At 48.7% G+C, this 19,180-nt stretch overlaps 1 protein-coding gene across 1 annotated transcript in view; it reads left to right on the forward strand.

Moving 5' to 3' along the window:
- The window catches only part of sik2b (salt-inducible kinase 2b), a 49,934-nt gene extending 33,613 nt beyond the window's left edge, over positions 1–16,321 (forward strand). Inside the window, 8 exon segments of the mRNA XM_061216995.1 lie at positions 6,036–6,267; positions 6,857–7,108; positions 9,364–9,544; positions 10,935–11,043; positions 11,649–11,699; positions 11,701–11,738; positions 13,982–14,154; positions 14,157–16,321. Coding sequence (XP_061072979.1) covers positions 6,036–6,267; positions 6,857–7,108; positions 9,364–9,544; positions 10,935–11,043; positions 11,649–11,699; positions 11,701–11,738; positions 13,982–14,154; positions 14,157–14,542 — 1,422 coding nt within the window. The 3' untranslated portion in view covers positions 14,543–16,321.
- Positions 16,322–19,180: the final 2,859 nt, after the last annotated feature.

Below are 19,180 nucleotides of genomic sequence, written 5' to 3' on the forward strand. Positions count from 1 at the left end.
CTGTAGTGTTCATAGTTATCGCTGTAGTGTTCATAGTTATCGCTGTAGTGTTTATAGTTATAGCTGTAGTGTTCATAGTTATCGCTGTAGTGTTTATAGTTATAGCTGTAGTGTTCATAGTTATCGCTGTAGTGTTTATAGTTATCGCTGTAGTCTTTATAGTTATAGCTGTAGTGTTCATAGTTATCGCTGTAGTGTTTATAGTTATAGCTGTAGTGTTCATAGTTATCGCTGTAGTGTTCATAGTTATCGCTGTAGTGTTTATAGTTATAGCTGTAGTGTTCATAGTTATCGCTGTAGTGTTTATAGTTATAGCTGTCGTGTTCATAGTTATAGCTGTAGTGTTCATAGTTATCGCTGTAGTGTTTATAGTTATAGCTGTAGTGTTTATATTTATAGCTGTAGTGTTCATAGTTATCGCTGTAGTGTTTATAGTTATAGCTGTAGTGTTCATAGTTATCGCTGTAGTGTTTATAGTTATAGCTGTGGTGTTCATAGTTATCGCTGTAGTGTTCATAGTTATAGCTGTAGTGTTTATAGTTATAGCTGTAGTGTTCATAGTTATCGCTGTAGTGTTCATAGTTATCGCTGTAGTGTTTATAGTTATAGCTGTAGTGTTCATAGTTATCGCTGTAGTGTTTATAGTTATAGCTGTAGTGTTCATAGTTATCGCTGTAGTGTTTATAGTTATCGCTGTAGTCTTTATAGTTATAGCTGTAGTGTTCATAGTTATCGCTGTAGTGTTTATAGTTATAGCTGTAGTGTTCATAGTTATCGCTGTAGTGTTCATAGTTATCGCTGTAGTGTTTATAGTTATAGCTGTAGTGTTCATAGTTATCGCTGTAGTGTTTATAGTTATAGCTGTCGTGTTCATAGTTATAGCTGTAGTGTTCATAGTTATCGCTGTAGTGTTTATAGTTATAGCTGTAGTGTTTATATTTATCACTGTAGTGTTTATAGTTATAGCTGTAGTGTTTATAGTTATCGCTGTAGTGTTCATAGTTATAGCTGTAGTGTTCATAGTTATCGCTGTAGTGTTTATAGTTATAGCTGTAGTGTTCATAGTTATCGCTGTAGTGTTCATAGTTATCGCTGTAGTGTTTATAGTTATAGCTCTAGTGTTTATAGTTATAGCTCTAGTGTTTATAGTTATAGCTCTAGTGTTTATAGTTATCGCTGTAGTTACGGTTCTTGGTGTGGATGGGACCAGAGAGAGGGGGGCATGGGAAGTGGGAGAATGGAGTAGTCACAGGCTGCTGGGGATGAGTCAAGCACAGGGACTGAATAAGCATGTGCACGCCCACTGATGAATGTACAGTACACACACACACACACACACACACACACAAACACACACGTGCATACATGAACGACCATACGCACACATGCACGCAGGAACAACCACACACATATACACACGCACAAACACACATGAACACACACTCATGCTTCATCAGCTGTAGTGTTCATAGTTATCGCTGCAGTGTTCATAGTTATCGCTGTAGTGTTCATAGTTATAGCTGTAGTGTTCATAGTTATCGCTGTAGTGTTTATAGTTATAGCTGTAGTGTTTATAGTTATCGCTGTAGTGTTCATAGTTATCGCTGTAGTGTTCATAGTTATCGCTGTAGTGTTCATAGTTACCGCTGTAGTGTTCATAGTTATCGCTGTAGTGTTCATAGTTATAGCTGTAGTGTTCATAGTTATCGCTGTAGTGTTCATAGTTACCGCTGTAGTGTTCATAGTTATCGCTGTAGTGTTTATAGTTATAGCTGTCGTGTTCATGGTTATCGCTGTAGGGTTAATAGTTATAGCTGTAGTGTTCAGTTATCGCTGTAGTGTTCATAGTTATCGCTGTAGTGTTTATAGTTATAGCTCTAGTGTTTATAGTTATCGATGTAGTTACGGTTCTTGGTGTGGATGGGACCAGAGATAGGGGGGCATGGGAAGTGGGAGAATGGAGTAGTCACAGGCTGCTGGGGATGAGTCAAGCACAGGGACTGAATAAGCATGTGCACGCCCACTGATACACACACACACACACAAACACACATACATGAACGACCATTGCACACATGCATGCAGGAACAACCACACACATATACACACGCACAAACACACATGAACACACACTCGTGCTTCATCAGCCATGCACACACATGATCACACACACACTCAGATGGCTCTGTGTCATAACCGGCTGCTGGTCTCTCAGGCTCTTGGCTGCTGTTAGATAACAGTTTCCCTGAGGCAAGGCGGGGGGGTGGAGGGTGGGGGGGTGGGGGGGGGGGAATGGCCGTCTCATTCACGCCCCCCACCCTTGGGACGCCTCCGTTAAAAAACCGTGCTGACAGACACAGAGAACAGATGCCAACTCCGGGGGGAGGGGGGGTTTGAGTGGGCTGGTTAGGCAGTCATTTGTCTCGACTGCATGGCTGTCCAAAGTAGTCATCACGACCACAGTCTGCCAGAACACTGATCACTGATTAACCCTCTAAGGTGTGACATCACAAATATGTGATCAGAATGTTCTTAACTGAACATTCTAATGCTGATGTCACAATCACTACTGGTAATTGAAAGTACTGGAGCTCTAGAACACTGGCTTCTGGAAAACATTCTAAAAAGGGTTACCTTGCAAGTTACAAATGGTAAGATAGGCTGTAATGCCGTTAAATTGTGTTCTGCTACTGAGGGACAGCACACCCTCCTTCTCTCCCTGCCTAACCCTGGCGCTTGGCAGGGCGGGAGGAGGGAGGTCCACGGCGTGCGTGGCCTTCCCCGGGTGAGGGTTTGGTCAGGCGGACTGAGCCTCGCTGCACGCTGCTTCGGTTGCATAACGTGCTCCCACACACACACACACACACACACACACACACACACACACACGCACACCCAACGCCAGTGTTTCCCAGCACACCCCACTCCCCGCACACACACACCCTCACACCCTCGCTATCAGGCCCCAGCATCTGCATTTCACTCACTCCCTCCCTCCCTCCCCCCCCCTCTCCTCCAGCCTGTCTAAGAAGGCCTGATTATTACCATCACACTTTCCACTGGCCGTCCTTCCGGACTGTTCCGACAGCTGTGCGGTGCATTACTCCTGGAGGTCAGGCGGGCCTGTTTCAGAGAGGGGAAGGATGGATGCTGTCTTATGTAAGAGTACAGGGCTGTGAGGGCCAGCGGTAAAGGGGGTCTAAAGTGTGTGTGTGTGCGCGCGTGTGTGTGGGGTCCTTTGCGAAAGCCTGTCAGAGGGGAAACGGGTGTGCGGAAGTGGACCACGCTGGTGTGGTCACTGTGAGGAGGCGTCCGTGTCACGAGCTATTTTTTTCGCGAGATCTCTGTGAACGGGCTGTTATGTAAGAGGAGGGGGGGTTCAGCCTGCTGGGGTTCACCTGCTCTCCCCTGTGGGATATGGGGGGGGGGGTAACAGGCTTTCTGGCACACTGTGCGTTGCTAAGGACACGTAGATTAGGGGATTTCACAAACCGCTGCTCACAGACTGTTTGCCCCTGAGCCAGGTCAGCCGAATGAGCCCTGTTAGTCAGGACTGAGTGTGCGAGTGGGTGTGTGTGTGTGTGCGCGCGCGCCTGAAAGTTTATGTCTGTATCTGTGTGTATCTGAAAGTGTGTTTCTGTATCTGTGCATGTGTCTATCTGTGCATGTGTGCGTGTGCGTGTGTGTGTGTCTGTATCCGTGCTTGTGTCTGTCTGTATCTGTGTGTCTGTATCTGTGCGTGGGTCTATCTGTGCGTGTCTGCGTGTGTCCGTGTGCGTGTGTCTGTATCTGTGCGTGTCTGTGCGTGTGTCCGTGTGCGCGTGTGTCTGTATCCGTATCCGTGCGTATGTCCGTGTGCGTGTGTGTCTGTATCCGTGCGTGTGTCCGTGTCCGTGTGCGTGTGTATCCGTGCGTGTGCGTGTGAATGGAAGTCAGACAGTGTGTGTCTGTATCTGTGTCTGTATCCGTCCGTGTGCGTGTGTGTCTGTATCCGTCCGTGTGCGTGTGTGTCTGTATCTGTGCGTGTGTGTGTCTGTGTCCGTGCGTGTGTGTCTGTATCTGTGCGTGTGCGTGTGTGTCTGTATCTGTGCGTGTGTATCTGTGCGTGTGTGTGTGTCTGTGTGCGTGCGTGTGCGTGTGTGTCTGTATCTGTGCGTGTGTGTGCGTGTCTGTGCGTGTGCGTGTGTGTATGTATCCGTCCGTGTGCGTGTGTGTATGTATCCGTCCGTGTGCGTGTGTCTGTATCCGTCCGTGTCTGTGTGCGTGCGTGTGCGTGTGTGTCTGTATCTGTGCGTGTGTGTGCCTGTCTGTGCGTGTGCGTGTGTGTCTGTATCTGTGCGTGTCTGTGCGTGTGCGTGTGTGTATGTATCCGTCCGTGTGCGTGTGTGTCTGTATCCGTCCGTGTGCGTGTGTCTGTGTGCGTGCGTGTGCGTGTGTGTCTGTATCTGTGCGTGTGTGTGTGTGTCTGTATCTGTGTGTGTGTGTCTGTGTGCGTGCGTGCGTGTGCGTGTGTGTGTGTGTGTCTGTGTGTGCGTGCGTGTGCGTGTGCATGTGAGTGGAAGTCAGGCTGGCCTCTCGGCCAAAACACACTTCCTGTCCCCCACATTCCAGCCCCCTCCCGTCCTCCTGTGTGAGGAACCCGAGGCGTGTTTGTGCAGCTCCTCCGGCCCTGAGCGAGGTTCCCAACGCTGCGCTCCGGGGGCAGACACAGCCCACAAAGGGCAATTATTACAGCCCAGCAGGCCTCACTCTCCCTCATTAATACTCCCAGCAGGAAGCTGACCACTGCAAGTACATCTCGCATCAAATGTTTTCATTTTCATATTTGGCAAAAACATCGACATATCCGGAACGGTTTTGGCGCAAGCGCTTTGAATAAAAAAATAATGAACAATAAAAGTGGATTCGGCATGCTCTGAATCTGAAAAAGCTTTAATCTATCATCGACTGAGCTTTTGGTGCTTGCAAGTACTAAAGCCCTCATTTAGTTTAATTACATTTACGAGTACGCAGAAGATGTAAGGCAGATTTTGTTCTGGTTTGCAGCGGACCATAAAAGGCTCTACTCACGAAAAATATCGGTTGTTTATCTTAAAAGTAGCGTTTAATATTGTCAATGGGTTGACGTATGATGTTTGGGTGGTCTGGAAGTGCTGTCCATGAAATAATACTTCCAAGGGGCAGGGTCACTTGTGCAAGGTCTCATATTCGATCCAACCATAATACTGTATAATTATAGTTTTAAAAAAGAGAAAAATATTCCTGAGCAAGTGCAGTCAGTGCGTTCTTCCAGCGAGGAAGTGCTGGAACAAAAAGGTCCTCTTTTATCGTTAAAAGACTCGGAATGTGGAAACGGTGGAATCAGGTTGACCTTCCTGATGCATTTTGACGTTGCTGATGGGTATTTTATTTTTCCTAGCGCAGCCTGGTGCGGGGCCTGATTATAGGTTGGGGGGGGGCGGGGGGGTTTGTGTGAAGCGTGCAGCACCTTGTGATCAGCGAACATGGTATTTTTGGCCAGTGCAGTCTGGACCCACAGCTTTAAGACTGACTCACTCTGCTGATACACTCACCTGCAAGCTAGTGATTCACTCTACTGCAGGCTATTTCAACACATTCTCATCCAGGACCCCCCGCCCAGGCTCAAAAGCACCCAACATAAATTAAACATGGTTATATTGCATTTATATTTTTATATTTAAGGCTTTATAATTTGGAATATTTTCTGTATGTAGTCATTTCCTCCCACAGTCCAAAGACATGCAGGTTGGATTAATAGAGTCTAAATTACCTCTAGGAATAACAGTGTGTGCCCCCTACGTTGGATTGGCAGCCTGACCAGGGTGTGTTCTTGCCTGTTGTGCAGTGCATGCTGGGATATGGTCTACCCCATGACCCTGACCAAGAATAAGCTGGTTAGATAATGGATGGATGTGTACGCTTGCAGTTTGAGAATGCTAACAGGGTCCAGTTGGCGTTGGCGATTAGCACCATTCCTGTGAGCTGGCTCAGCTGACCGGCCTCTCTGCTTCCAGGTCACCGGCTGCCTCCTGGACCCCCTCCCCCCCGCCATCATACGCAAAACCAGCACCTCCTCGCCCAGCAACATGATGGAGACCTCCATCGACGAGGGCATCGAGACGGAGGAGCCCGAAATGGAGGACGACCCCTCCCAGGTCTTCTCCGCCTTCCAGATGGGCCGGTTCGGCCAGCGCAGACACACGCTCTCCGAGGTCTCCAACCAGCCCGGGGTCATGACCGGCACAGGTAGCCTAGCGCGTTGCTATCACTGACTGGTCAAAACGGGTTTATAGCCAAAATTGACTGTGGTCGTTGTCCTTAGCACATGTATAAATGTACTCCTGTCGTCCAGTGTATGAACCAAATGTTGCTGTGACCAGTGACATCCATTGCATGTCGTCAGTTGCTGGACGATAAACTGGCCTTGAAACTTTACCCTGCAACTAAGCTGTGCGATTGTCCCTGGGAGTTTGGGTGGAGAAGTAGGCGTTTTGAGTTTGGGTCTTCTCCTACAGTCCAGCAACTCCAGAACATTGTGCATCTGTATTAGTCCCAAAATGCACTTTTGTATGAAAGTAAATTTACGATGAAAATGATACTTTCCTCACGAAAGTTCTACATCCCACCAGCATTCCCACCAGGTTGTGGTTGGTGCGGTTGTTGTGGTTGGTGCGGTTGTTGTGGTTGGTGCGGTTATTGTGGTTGGTGCGGTTGTTGTGGTTGGTGCGGTTGTTGTGGTTGGTGCGGTTGGTGCGGTTGTTGTGGTTGGTGCGGTTGTTGTGGTGAGTCTTTTAGTGGAGGTGCTCACTGAGTTGTTGTCCCCGCGCGGTCGCAGGGAAGCAGTTTGGGATGGCCCACAACCCCTCGCTGGGCAGTGTGGACTCGGAGTACGACCTGGCCTCCATGCACAGTGACCTCAGCCTGCTGGAGGACCCCTCTGCGGCCCACGTGACCCCCCCCTTCATCAGCCTGAAGCCCGCCAACCCCGCCATGCACGCGCTCACCGCCCAGAGGAGGGAGGCCCACAACCGCTCCCCCATCAGCTTCCGCGAGGGACGCAGAGCCTCCGACACCTCCCTCACCCAGGGTGGGCCTTCCCTCTCTCCCTCTCTCTCTCTCTTTCCCTCTCTCCCTCTCTCTCTCTCTCTCCGTCTCTCTCTCCCTCTCTCTTTCTCTCCCTCCCTCTCCCTCTCTCCCTCTCTCTCTCTCTCTCTCCCCCTCTCTTCTTCTCTCCCTCTCCCTCTCTCTCTCTCTCTCTCTCTCTCTCCCTCTCTCTTTCTCTCTCTCTCACTCACTCCTTCCCTCTCTCCCTCTCTCCCCCTCTCCCTCTCTTCTTCTCTCCTCTCTCTTTTCCTCTCTCTCCCTCTCTCTCCCTCTCTCTCTCTTCCTCTCTCCTTTCCTCTCTCCTCTATCTCTTTTGCTCTGTCTCTCCTCACTTTGTCTCTTTCCTTCTTTCTCTCTCCTCTCTCTCTGTCTCTCCGTCTCTCCTTCTGTCTCTCTCCTTCTCTCTCTGTCTCTCTCTTTCTCTCTCCCCTCCTCTCTCTTTCTGTCTCTCCTTCTTTCTCTCTCTTTCACTCTGTCTCTCTCATCCTCTTTTCCTGTCTTTCTCTCCTCACTCTGTCTCTCTCCATCTATCTCTTTTGCTGTATCTCTCCATCTCTTTTCTTTCTCTCGGTCTCCCCTTGCCTTGCCTGTCTTTGTAATTCAGTTTGAAAGTGCTCTATTGGCGGCGGTCAGGGCCGAGCAGACTTGGTACAGAACAACAGACAGTCCCTCCCTCTCGCTTTGACATTTTAATTTCAGCTCATGTGCGTACGTGCGTAGCGTCAAACCATGTACATATTGTAGAAGAGCTCAATGCAAAAATAATTCTAAATCTAAAAATGAAATAAGAAAAAGATTGAATAAACTGTGTACAATTATCAGAAACAAAATCACCCCTCCCCCCTCTCTTTGGGACTCTTCCTCTCTGCGGGCCTGCTTCCTCGGCCTCGTCATCTTCCATCAGGGGTCTGATCTGGACTCTGCGCTCGTAACGGAACGGCTCGAGCGCATTCGTTCGGGCGTTTGGGGAAAACACGTTGTTCTCACATTTGCATTCAGACCAGCTGCTGTGGCATGCTACGCTGGCTGCGCTGTAAATAGTAAGCTGAATATGTTTGTTTTCACCGAGCGCTTTTATTTGTCCGTTTTTCACATTGTAGAAGAAAGCGCGTATCTCCCTCTCCCCCACTCTCTCTGGTGACTCATGGCAGCCTGTGTTGTTCTGAAGAGTGGGCCCACGTATTCCTGTTTGATTCTCTATCCTGCATCCTGTGTAATTACTCTCCTCCTTGAGCTAAAAAAGAATAAGTGGAGGTATTTCTGGCCTGCTCTCTTGTCTATAAGCTGGGAGTGGAGAGACTCTGAATCCTATTCTAGTGCTTTTTCCAGCATGCTGTGAGTCAGCCCTGTGCTGGAGGCCTCGATCCTGTCTGTTCTTTAAATAGTTCCCATGATTCAGAATCAGAATTGGGAACAAGTCACACGCTTCTAAAGCGGAAGCATTACACATCCTGATGAGGATACGAGGTCTTTACTGACAAACAGGCGCACACACACACACGCTTCTATACACACCACACGCACACACGCGCTTCTATACACACCACACGCACACACATCGGTTCTATACACGCCACACACACACACGCTTCTATACACACCACACGCACACACACACACACACACTTCTATACACACCGCACGCAACCGCACACCCATATACACACCGCACGCACACATATACACACCGCGCGCACACACTCACACACACAAGATCATATACACGCTACACACACTCATATACACACCACGCGTGCACACACACACAAACACACACACACACACACAAACTCGTATACACACCGTACACGCACACACACAAACTCATATACACACCACACACACACACACACAGAAACACACACAAACTCACACATGCATACACACACACACACAACTTGCACACAGTCACAAAAGGACAAATGCACACAGTGTCCATGCAGTGTCTAGCATCAGGTCACTCGCTCATTGTTTGGTACGGTCTGTGGGGCGGCCTGTAGCATAGTGGTTAAGGTAAAGGACTGGGACACACACGGTCGGTGGTTCTAATCCCGGTGTAGCCACAATAAGATCCAATAACAGCCGTTGGGCCCTTGAGCAAGGCCCTTAACCCTGCATTGCTCCAGGGGAGGATTGTCTCCTGCTTTGTGTAAAATCAACTGCATGTCGCTCTGGATAAGAGCGTCTGCCAAATGCCAAAAATGTAATGTAATGTAATGTAATGTTTCCCGTGTTCAGGGTTGGTGGCGTTCAGGCAGCACTTGCAGAACCTGGCCCGGACCAAAGGCATACTGGAGCTGAACAAAGCACAGATGCTGTACGAGCAGATGGGCTCCGATCAGGACCCGGCGCTCTACCCTCCTGACGCGCACGCCCACCTGTACGACTTCCTGGACCCCTGCTGCAGGTCAGCACCCCGGCACACACCCCCAAACACCAGGACCGGCTCCGCTTGGGAGAAGCACACTGCAAAGGGTGGCAGTCTTAAAAAGCCTTTTTAGTCTAGTAACATTTTTTTTCTCTTGTAGAACATATTAGCTTGTTTTAAGTTACTATTTGCGTGACAAGTGAAATTCTCACCCCATTGGCAAACCTTGAAATGAGTCAAATTCTCACCTCATTGACATTTATTTTTTGTCTCATTTAGCAAATAGTAATTTTAAGTCTCTATATACAACCATGATGCTTGTTAAGACTGGCTCATTTTTTTTTTACTTTCTTTTTTTTTTTTTTTTGCAGTGCACAGTCTCAACAAGAATTATATTGAGGCTTAAAATGTATTTAACTAAAATATTGCCAGTGGGGTAAGACAGTTTCACTCATTCAAGGTTTGCCAGTGGGGTATGAATATTGACTTGTTCAGCTATCAGTAACTTGAAACGCTAATATTTTCCACTTGAGAGAAGAAAAAAAAAAAAACTTAAGTCTTATTACAAGACTTAAACGCTCGTTAAATCGGTATTCTTTGGCAGTGAAGCTAACATTTTTTTCCGCGATGCACCCTAATGTGTGAAATTGGTAGATAATTTTTCCAGTTAGCGCACATCAATCTTCAAAGTGCTCGACCCGACACACGAGCGCACACACGCGGCACGTTGCGCACACAGACCCGTCTCACGCACGCTGGCGTGGTAACAGTAGAAGCCCTGCCGGGCGTGGGGTGTTTTCCCAGCATTCCTGGCCCTCGCTGAGCGCAGCTGCTGCTGAGGTAACGCCGTTCACGGCGGAGACTGGTGGCCCCGGCCCCTATTCACCCTCCCCCCCCCCCCCCCTCCAGGGCCAGGGGCCAGCAGAGCAGTCACCGCCGCCTTGCATAACAGCGCATCCCGCGTCACACGCCATCCTGTGAGACAAAGAGCCGCTCTGTGCGCGGGGAGCTCTGTTATCTCGTCACCGGGGCCATCGCCGAACTGGCCCCCGGCACGCCCCCGGTGCTCCGGACCCTCGCTCCGACCCCAACACAGCACACCTCATTCCACAGCTGCAGACTCATTCTGCCCGTCCTCTACCATTCACTCCCAACCAGTCCTGGGTCAGTTACGTTCAAATACTTTCCTGCGCTTTGCTGAGCTTGTCTGGTGGATCGGAACCTATGAAATGCTCTGAGAAAAGTGCAGGCCCCACCTTCCGATCCTCTCGGCTGGCTCGACTGCGCCAGGCGCGATTAATCGAGCACAGAAATACAAAACCAGTACCTATGACAGTTTGACCCCGGTCTCACTCCGGCCCTGGCAGGGCCCTTGCTGCGGCCGTGCGGTCCGTGTGCGTGTCGCTCAGAGTCGGTGCGTTCCGTTCTCAGGGCGAAGAAGGCAGCACCAGGACGGCTTAGCAGTATTTTCGGCCGGCGCCCACACCCCGTTGCTGTCCAGGAGGCAGAGCCTGGAGACCCAGTACCTGTCCCACAGAATGCAGGTAACGGCACACACCTCCAATCCCCCACTGCTCAGTCTCGTCTCTCACCGTCCTGTGTCGAATGAGGAAGGGGGTGTAAAGGTGCCCTCTCATTAACTTGTTGATCTCAACAAGTATTTTAGTACATATATTGAGACTTTTTTTTTTTTCGCTAATTAAGACAAAAATATTACCAGTGAGGTAAGACTGTTTTCATTAATTTCACAATTTGGTATAAGAACATTTGTCAAGCAAACAGTACACTTAAAACAAGCTAATATTTTCTACTTGTGATTAAAAAATAATAATAATAATAAAAAAATTAAAAACGTGTGGTAAGACAGACACTTTTTCTTTTAGTTGCAGACCGTTTTAGACCTTGTTCATGGGAACAGCAGTATTCCCACCTGCAGGTCAGACTCACTGCAGTGCTTTCTACAGAAAACTGTCGCAAAGAGTGTTACAGAGTAGCAGAAAAAGAGCAAAAAACCAGACAATGTAACTCCCAAATAGCAAGCAGCTTTTCTAGCCATCATACTACACTGTCCCTCCCCCTAAGACGGCCCAGGAAGCCTGTTCCCCTGCCGCACGCCCCCTCGTGACTCCACACGCCCTCCTGTCTCCACACGAAGGCCAGCCTCATGGTCAGCCCCCCCAGCAGCTGCCAGATGTTCTGTAAGGAGCCCCCCCCGCACCCTGGAGCAGCAGCTACAGGAGCACAGGTACGAGGACGCCCTACCTACCCCCCTACCCCCTCTGCCCTGCCTCCTACTCCCTACCCCCTCTGCCCTGCCTCCTACCCCCTACCCCCTCTGCCCTGCCTCCTACTCCCTACCCCCCACTCCCTACCCCCTCTGCCCTGCCTCCTACTCCCTACCCCCTCTGCCCTGCCTCCTACCCCCTACCCCCTCTGCCCTGCCTCCTACTCCCTACCCCCCACTCCCTACCCCCTCTGCCCTGCCCTCCTACTCCCTACCCCCCTCTGCCCTGCCTCTTACCCCCTACCCCCCTCTGCCCTGCCTCCTACTCCCTACCCCCTACTCCCTACCCCCTCTGCCCTGCCTCCTACTCTCTACCCCCCACTCCCTACCCCCTCTGCCCTGCCTCCTACTCCCTACCCGCCTCCTACTCCCTACCCCCCTACTCCCTACCCCCTCTGCCCTGCTCCTACTCCCTACCCCCTACTACCTACCCCCTCTGCCCTGCCTCCTGCTCCCTACCCCTCTGCCCTGCCTCCTACCCCCTAACCCCTATGTCCTGCCTCCTACTCCCTATCCATTATGCCCTACTCCCTACCCCATACTCACTACCCCTGTCTGACGGTACCTGTTCCTCACTGACACTCTGACCTGTTTCGCTCAGTGCAGTTTCACCTCCATTCAGGCAAGATCTGTCAGTTTATGATATTGTATGCTTATGGTCCTCTTAGTTCCTGTGACAAAATAAATAATACTGTAAATACAACATGAAAGTTATATTTACAAATCTCTCTTTCTCTCCTTATTCTACCACGTTCTCTCCCTCTCCTGCCCTACCCCCATGCACAACCCCGTATGCCCTAAGCGCAACCTCCTACGCCCTGGCCCCTATGCCCTACACCCTAGCCCCGACATGCAACCCCTTATGCCCTAGGCGCAACCTCCTATGCCTAACGCGCAACCCCCTACGCCCTACACCCTATTATGCCCTAACCCCTACGCCCGAGCCCCTATGCCCTAGACCATATGCGCAACCCTTTATATGCCCTATGTGCAACCCCCTAGGCCCTAGCCCCTACGCACAACCACCTACAACCTATGCCCTACGCTCTAGGGCCTATGGGCAACCCCTTATACACGCAGCCCTCTACCCTCTACGCCCTACATGTAATCCTTATACACGCAACGCACAACCCCCTATGCCTAACGCGCAACCCCTATGCCCTAGCCCCTACGTCTAGCCCCTACGCGCAACCACCTACAACCTATGCCCTACGCTCTAGGGCCTATGGGCAGCCCCTTATACGTGCAATCCCTTATCCGTGCAACTCCTTATACACGCGACCCCCTACCCTCTACGCCCTTACGTGTAATCCCTTATACGTGCAACCCCGTATGCCCTACGTGCAACCCCCTACGCCCTAGCCCCTACGCCCTAGCCCCTACGCCCTAGCCCCTATGCCCTACACCCTAGCCTCTATGCCCTACGCCCTAGCCCCTTCGCTCTAGACCCTATGCGCAGCCCTTTATATGCCCCCATGTGCAACCCCCTATGCCATATCCCCTATGGGCAATCCCCTATGGTCAAGCACGTATGCCCCTATGTAATCCCTACGCCATGGTCCCTATGCCCTACGCCCTAGCCCCTACGCCCTAGCCCCTGCGCCCTACCCCCTATGCCCTACACCTAGCCCCTATGCTCTACGCCCTAGCCTCTATGCCCTACGCCCTAGCCCCTTCGCTCTAGCCCCTATGCACAGCCCTTTATATGCCCCATGTGCAACCCCCTATGCCATATCCCCTATGGGCAATCCCCTATGGTCAACCACGTATGCCCCTATGTAATCCCTACGCCATGGCCCCTATGCCCTACTCCCTTGCCCCCTATGCACAACCCTTTATATGCCCTATGTGCAGCCCCCCATGCCCTAGGCCCAACCAACACGAACCCCCTCCTCCCTAATCACGACTCCAGTGACACTCCATTCAGCCAAATCAGTTTAGTTTACTCTATTATATACTTTATGGTCCTCTATGTTCCTGTGTAAATTCTGCTGTAGTAAACTACATGAAAGGTTGTTGTTATATTTACAGTCTCTCTCTCTCTCTCTCTCTCTCTCTCTCTCTCTCTCTCTCTCTCTCTCTCTCTCTCTCTCTCTCTCTCTCTCTCTCTCTCTCTCTCTCTCTCTCTCTCTCTCTCTCTCTCTCTCTCTCTCTCTCTCTCTCTCTCTCTCTCTCTCTCTCTCTCTCTCTCTCTCTCTCTCTAGGCTGCAGCAGAAGCGGATGTTCCTTCAGAAGCAGCCTCAGCTGCATGCGTACTTCAACCAGATGCAGATCGCCGAGGGCTCCTTCCCCCACCCCCCTCCCATGGGCCCCCAGGACCACGCGGACCCTTCCCTCTGCAGGGCGTCATCACCACGGCGACGGCCCCCGGCCCCCAGCCGTCGCCTCCTTTCGGCCTGGCCCCGGGCCTGGGGCCCCTCATGGAGCCCGGGGCGGAGGCCCTGATCTACGAGCCGTACCCGGGTCACTACCCCCACCTCCTGCACCCCGCCCCGCACGTGCCCCCCGCCCACCCGCACAGCCTGGGCCCGGAGAACATGGGCTACCCCGTCTGCGACCTGACCCTGTCCCACTCAGCCGACGCCCTGTGTCCCGAGCAGTACCAGTACCCCCTGGACCCCGGCCAGCCGCCCCCCGTAGGCCAGGCGGAGGGCCCCGGAACCGGGTACGAGAGCCTGGCCCTGCCCGACCTCCACAGCCCCTTCCTGGAGGGCGAGATGATGGAGACGGTGGACTCTCAGCACGGCTTCGTACTGGTGAACTGAGCGAGGCATTCTGGGAGAAGCAGTATTAGCTTTGAGCGGGGTCAGGGGGAGGAGCATGCGTGCGAGGGCGGAGGGCCGGGCGCAGGAAGTGGTCGAGAGACGTTTTGAGATAATGGTATCATTAATACTATTTTGGTCATCAAGAACCTCAAGAACTTTCTACCGAAACCCTCCCTACCTCCCTGTTTCCAACCCCGCTGTACCTACCGGCACTGTTCCCGGGGCCCCGGAGCTACGTGGCCAACGGCGCGCCCGTGTGTCGGCCTCTGTGGGTGTGTAGATGTGTCTACGTGTCACATGACCAGCCTCGGAGCTGTGAGCCCACACTGAAAGGCTGCAGGCGTCAGGCTCGGAGAGACGCCAGCTCCTTCCCAAGAGCACAAACAGCAACACGTGTGTTTGTTGTTGTTTCTTTTTGTTTTGTTTTTTATATTAACATAGGACAGAGACTTGGCTCACAAATTCCTTTGTGGATGTGACATTTCATATGAACAATAAACGAAACAACGCACACTTGCGCGATAGGTGCACTGACTGTCCTTGGATTTTGTTGGTGTGGCAATATTGAAGCAATATTATTCATCTGGAACTGAAAGAAGCCTTGCGGTTTCTGAAGGAATTTTTTTTTTTTTTTTTTTGTAACCTAAAGATTGTCAAGTGACCTAAAGTAACCTAAAAATTGTCAAGTGAGATTTAGATTTCGGAGGAACACAAAGGCTAAGTCACTTGACACTGGATTCAGAAGACTAGCCGACTCCTTTTCTCACGGCAAAGCGATTGAAGAAGGGTTTTCTTTTTCTTACAGCACTTATTAAAAATCTACTTGAAACGTAATAATACATCGCTGACTAAATTCGTAACGCTACTTTTTTTTCTGAAGAAATAGGATGCTGAAAATAAATTGTACTGTATTATGTCGGTCGTAAGAGAAGGAAGGCAAGGTGGACGTCAATGTCAGGAGAATTTCTTGTACTAGAGCACTTTTTCAAGGAAGTAAAAATGAATGAGGCAGAGGAGGAGCCAGCCGGGATGAAGATTCTGGTTTGGCGGTTCTGCAGAGACACAACAGAAGGGACACCGTTAACTCTTTCATTTGGTTTGGTTTCGTCTTTTCCTTTAAGAATAGACACGTCGAACTCGGGATTTTTCAGAGCAAGACCAGAGAGACTTTCGTATCGGTGATTGTTCGTTTGTGCTTTGTATAAATTAGGTTTTTAGAGATTCTTGAATTTGCTCAATTCAAGACACAAGAAATAACGTGTTCATTGTGGTAGTGCTGTGCCTTTTAATTTTTCCCTTAATTTAAGAATTGCAAATATATATATTTTTGGTTTGTTCTGTTTTTTTATTTTTATTTTTTTTGTTTTATTATTTTTGTTTTGTTTTTGGTATCCCTTTTGGAACTAAGTAGACCCAATTTTATTAAGGTACAAAACCAAAGTCCCTTCAGAAGGTTCCGGTTTCAGACCCACCATGTGGCGTTTGGACCTTCTTAGTTTCTTCACAGAATATTTTATTATTTTACTTTCTTTCTTTTTTTTTGGTCAGTCAGTATATGCCGTACAAAAGTATTATAGCAATATTTATGAATAACAGTTATGATGCTGAAATTAAGGTTAGTGAACATGTTACAGTATCATGATGTTTGTATCATATCACCCTCAACTGAAAAAAACACCATTCATTAGAGTTCCACATTTGCATATTTGCCATCATTGATGTTGACCACACATAAGCTAACTTGCTGTTTGAGACATAAATAAGAAAGGTTTATTCAAACCCTGCATTCTGTCTGCATTCATGAACGGTGGTCTTGTCCTTCTTGTAAAATGTTCTGTGCTTTGCCTTTTCGAGTCAGGCTCATCCTTATACGTAGGGCAAGGTCAACAGGAACAGGACACTCCAAAAACATTAACAAGAAGTCCTGCTTCAGCCTAGTGCTTCTCAAACGTTCTCAACAAGATAATCCAGCAGTGTGGAGTGGGGAAGTGTGGAGGAGTGTGGAGTGGAGGAGTGTGGAGTGGGAGAGTGTGAGTGGAGGAGTGTGGAGGAGTGGTAGGACAACCTGAAAATACTCTTGATGTTGATAGGTCACAGACATGATACAAAACATGACTCTTATTTGACATGAAGTTAATGGCGGTGATTCACCGGTGGGACTGCCGTTAATCTCAGCGGACACCGTTTGAGCGGGGCCGTCTCTGACCTGCATCAGCCCGGGTGGGCGCGTTGTAGTGGCCCGTTTGTTTCGTAACTGTACCCCACCCCCGCCGTTTTATTCATAGCTCATCCGCTGCTACTTCTGAGTCCAGCTCTAAAAACGCTTCAATATTTATAGTAACTCGTAGGCTCTTTATAGAACAGCAAGGGTATTTATTGTGCCATTGTAGCCTTGCGTAGGAGTCCAGCGGAGGAGTTATTCACAGTGATTCCAAAAAAAAAAAAAAAGGCTGATTCATGGGTCTTTGCTGAATATATCTCGATTTAAAAAGAACACATGAATGGTGCCTATTTTCAGAGGATTTTCTGATTTTAGCGTGAAGTCATTTTTAGGTACATTTAATCACTATTTATTCTAGTTCCTTTACTGTAAACCAGGGTAACGTGTACATGGGCAATTCTGTTTCTCTCCTGACTGATTTCTGAAGTGAGTTTGTATGCAGCACAAGGTATGAGTGTGATGCACCATTTTGACATTGACATTTTCATACATTTTATCTCCATACTCCAAATGAACAGTCCTTTGTTGTTGGGTTTTTGAAAGAATGCACTACCAATTGATGAGTTTTTGGCAGTTTACGCTAGGTGAACTAATTTCACCTACTGGGGGTGGGGGACCAGCTTTCCATACAAGAAATTAGCAGTGAGGTGAGTCTGATGTTAAGTGCGTGACACGATCATTGTAATTACATTTAACTGACCACAGCTAGGGCTAACGAACTGAGAAACGTGAAGTGCAGATGACTGTTCCTGGGCTGAAGTAGCACTGAACCTGCTATCGGTCTTCCTGTAATCCTCACTTCAGTCTTGGTGTTAATGGGACACTGCCACAATTGAAAATGCAGGATTTGACCCTTTGGCTAGCAAGTGTCTGTAATACAGGTGAACCAAGACACCTGACTTTTCTCTACTGACAGAGCACACATGCTGAGATCTCTGTAATTTGAGGAAGAGGAAGTGGTAAATCATCTTATGTCAGCACTCATTTTCTTTTTCACTGTTCCTTGAGTCATGACTGAGTGGATGACTGGGTTTGGGGGGGTGTGGTGGTTGAGTTGTTGCCATGAACATTAGTTAGAAAGACAACATTGCTATAGGGGCATTTGTATCTGTGAGAGAGAAAGGGCGATTTTTATTTCTTCAAAAGATGCGAGCACAAACCATTAATTTGCAGAATATACTGTCATTAAGTGCATACAAACCTGATTCCAAGATCAAGACATTGTCATGAATCACAGATTGCAACACTAACCTTTGAGTCTTTTTCTTAAATGTGGGTGGAGTATCTCCATTAATATAAAATCCATAAAGTAGGTGTCAGGCATGCCATAATAATGCTTGTAAAATGCATCATTATCCATTTCCAAATCGCAGACGTTTATGGCCGGCAATTATGACTCTACGCCTAGCGATTAGCATTATGACACTAAAGTCATACACGTCCTGTGAAAACCAGAAGCACTGAGGTGGAAGAAATATTAATATTAATGAATGCTTATGCAAGGATGTTGTTGACAAATGATGCATCATGAAAGGTTTTTGGGCGGATATGTAGGGCGGCCTGTAGCGTAGTGGTTAAGGTAAAGGACTGGGACACGCATAATCCCGGTGTAGCCACAATAAGATCCGCAAAGCCGTTGGGCCCTTGAGCAAGGCCCTTAACCCTGCATTGCTCCAGGGGAGGATTGTCTCCTGCTTAGTCTCATCAACTGTATGCTCTGGATAAGAACGTCCGCCAAATGCCAATAATGTAATGTAATGTAAATGTTACATAAGACCCAGTTAAAACCGTGTTACTGCAGTCAACCTTACTAAAAGTTAAAACCACCAGCAAGAATCACAGACCAAAGAAAGAAGCCCTTCTGGAAAATTCTAACAGGCATCATCTCCAGGAACAGCTTGGTACTCCATACTGTTATGTGCACCCTAAGCCCTATCCAATACAACAAACTGCTCAATCATTAAAAACAAACTACAAACAATCCTCTGGGAAAGTCAATCATGAAGGTTGTCTCCTCGGGATCAATAATGACGTAATTAGCACGTCCCCTGTGCACGCTGGTTTAAAGTAAGATATTAATTAGAACAAAATTTTGGGCTGGACACGTTAAATTAAGGTTTATATTAAAATTATATGTAAATTAAATGTGAATGTGAAATGTCTGTGGTCTTCATAATACATTATAAGAACCGAGAGACTGCAAAAACACTGCATTGGGAAAAAATAAAAGATCCAGATGGTTCTGTCTGGTTCTTCACACGTCCATCACTGGCCAGAGTATTTGGCATGAGCCATGGTGATAGTCCTCTCAGAAAAATCACAAAGGGCTCATTCCAATCTCATTCATTTCTCTTTTTTCTTTTTCTTGCTTTTTTATTTTATTATTTACTCCTAGCTCCACCCATCGAGAGAGGATA

Source organism: Conger conger, chromosome 13 (assembly GCF_963514075.1).
Source record: "Conger conger chromosome 13, fConCon1.1, whole genome shotgun sequence".
Taxonomy (NCBI): Eukaryota; Metazoa; Chordata; class Actinopteri; order Anguilliformes; family Congridae; genus Conger; species Conger conger.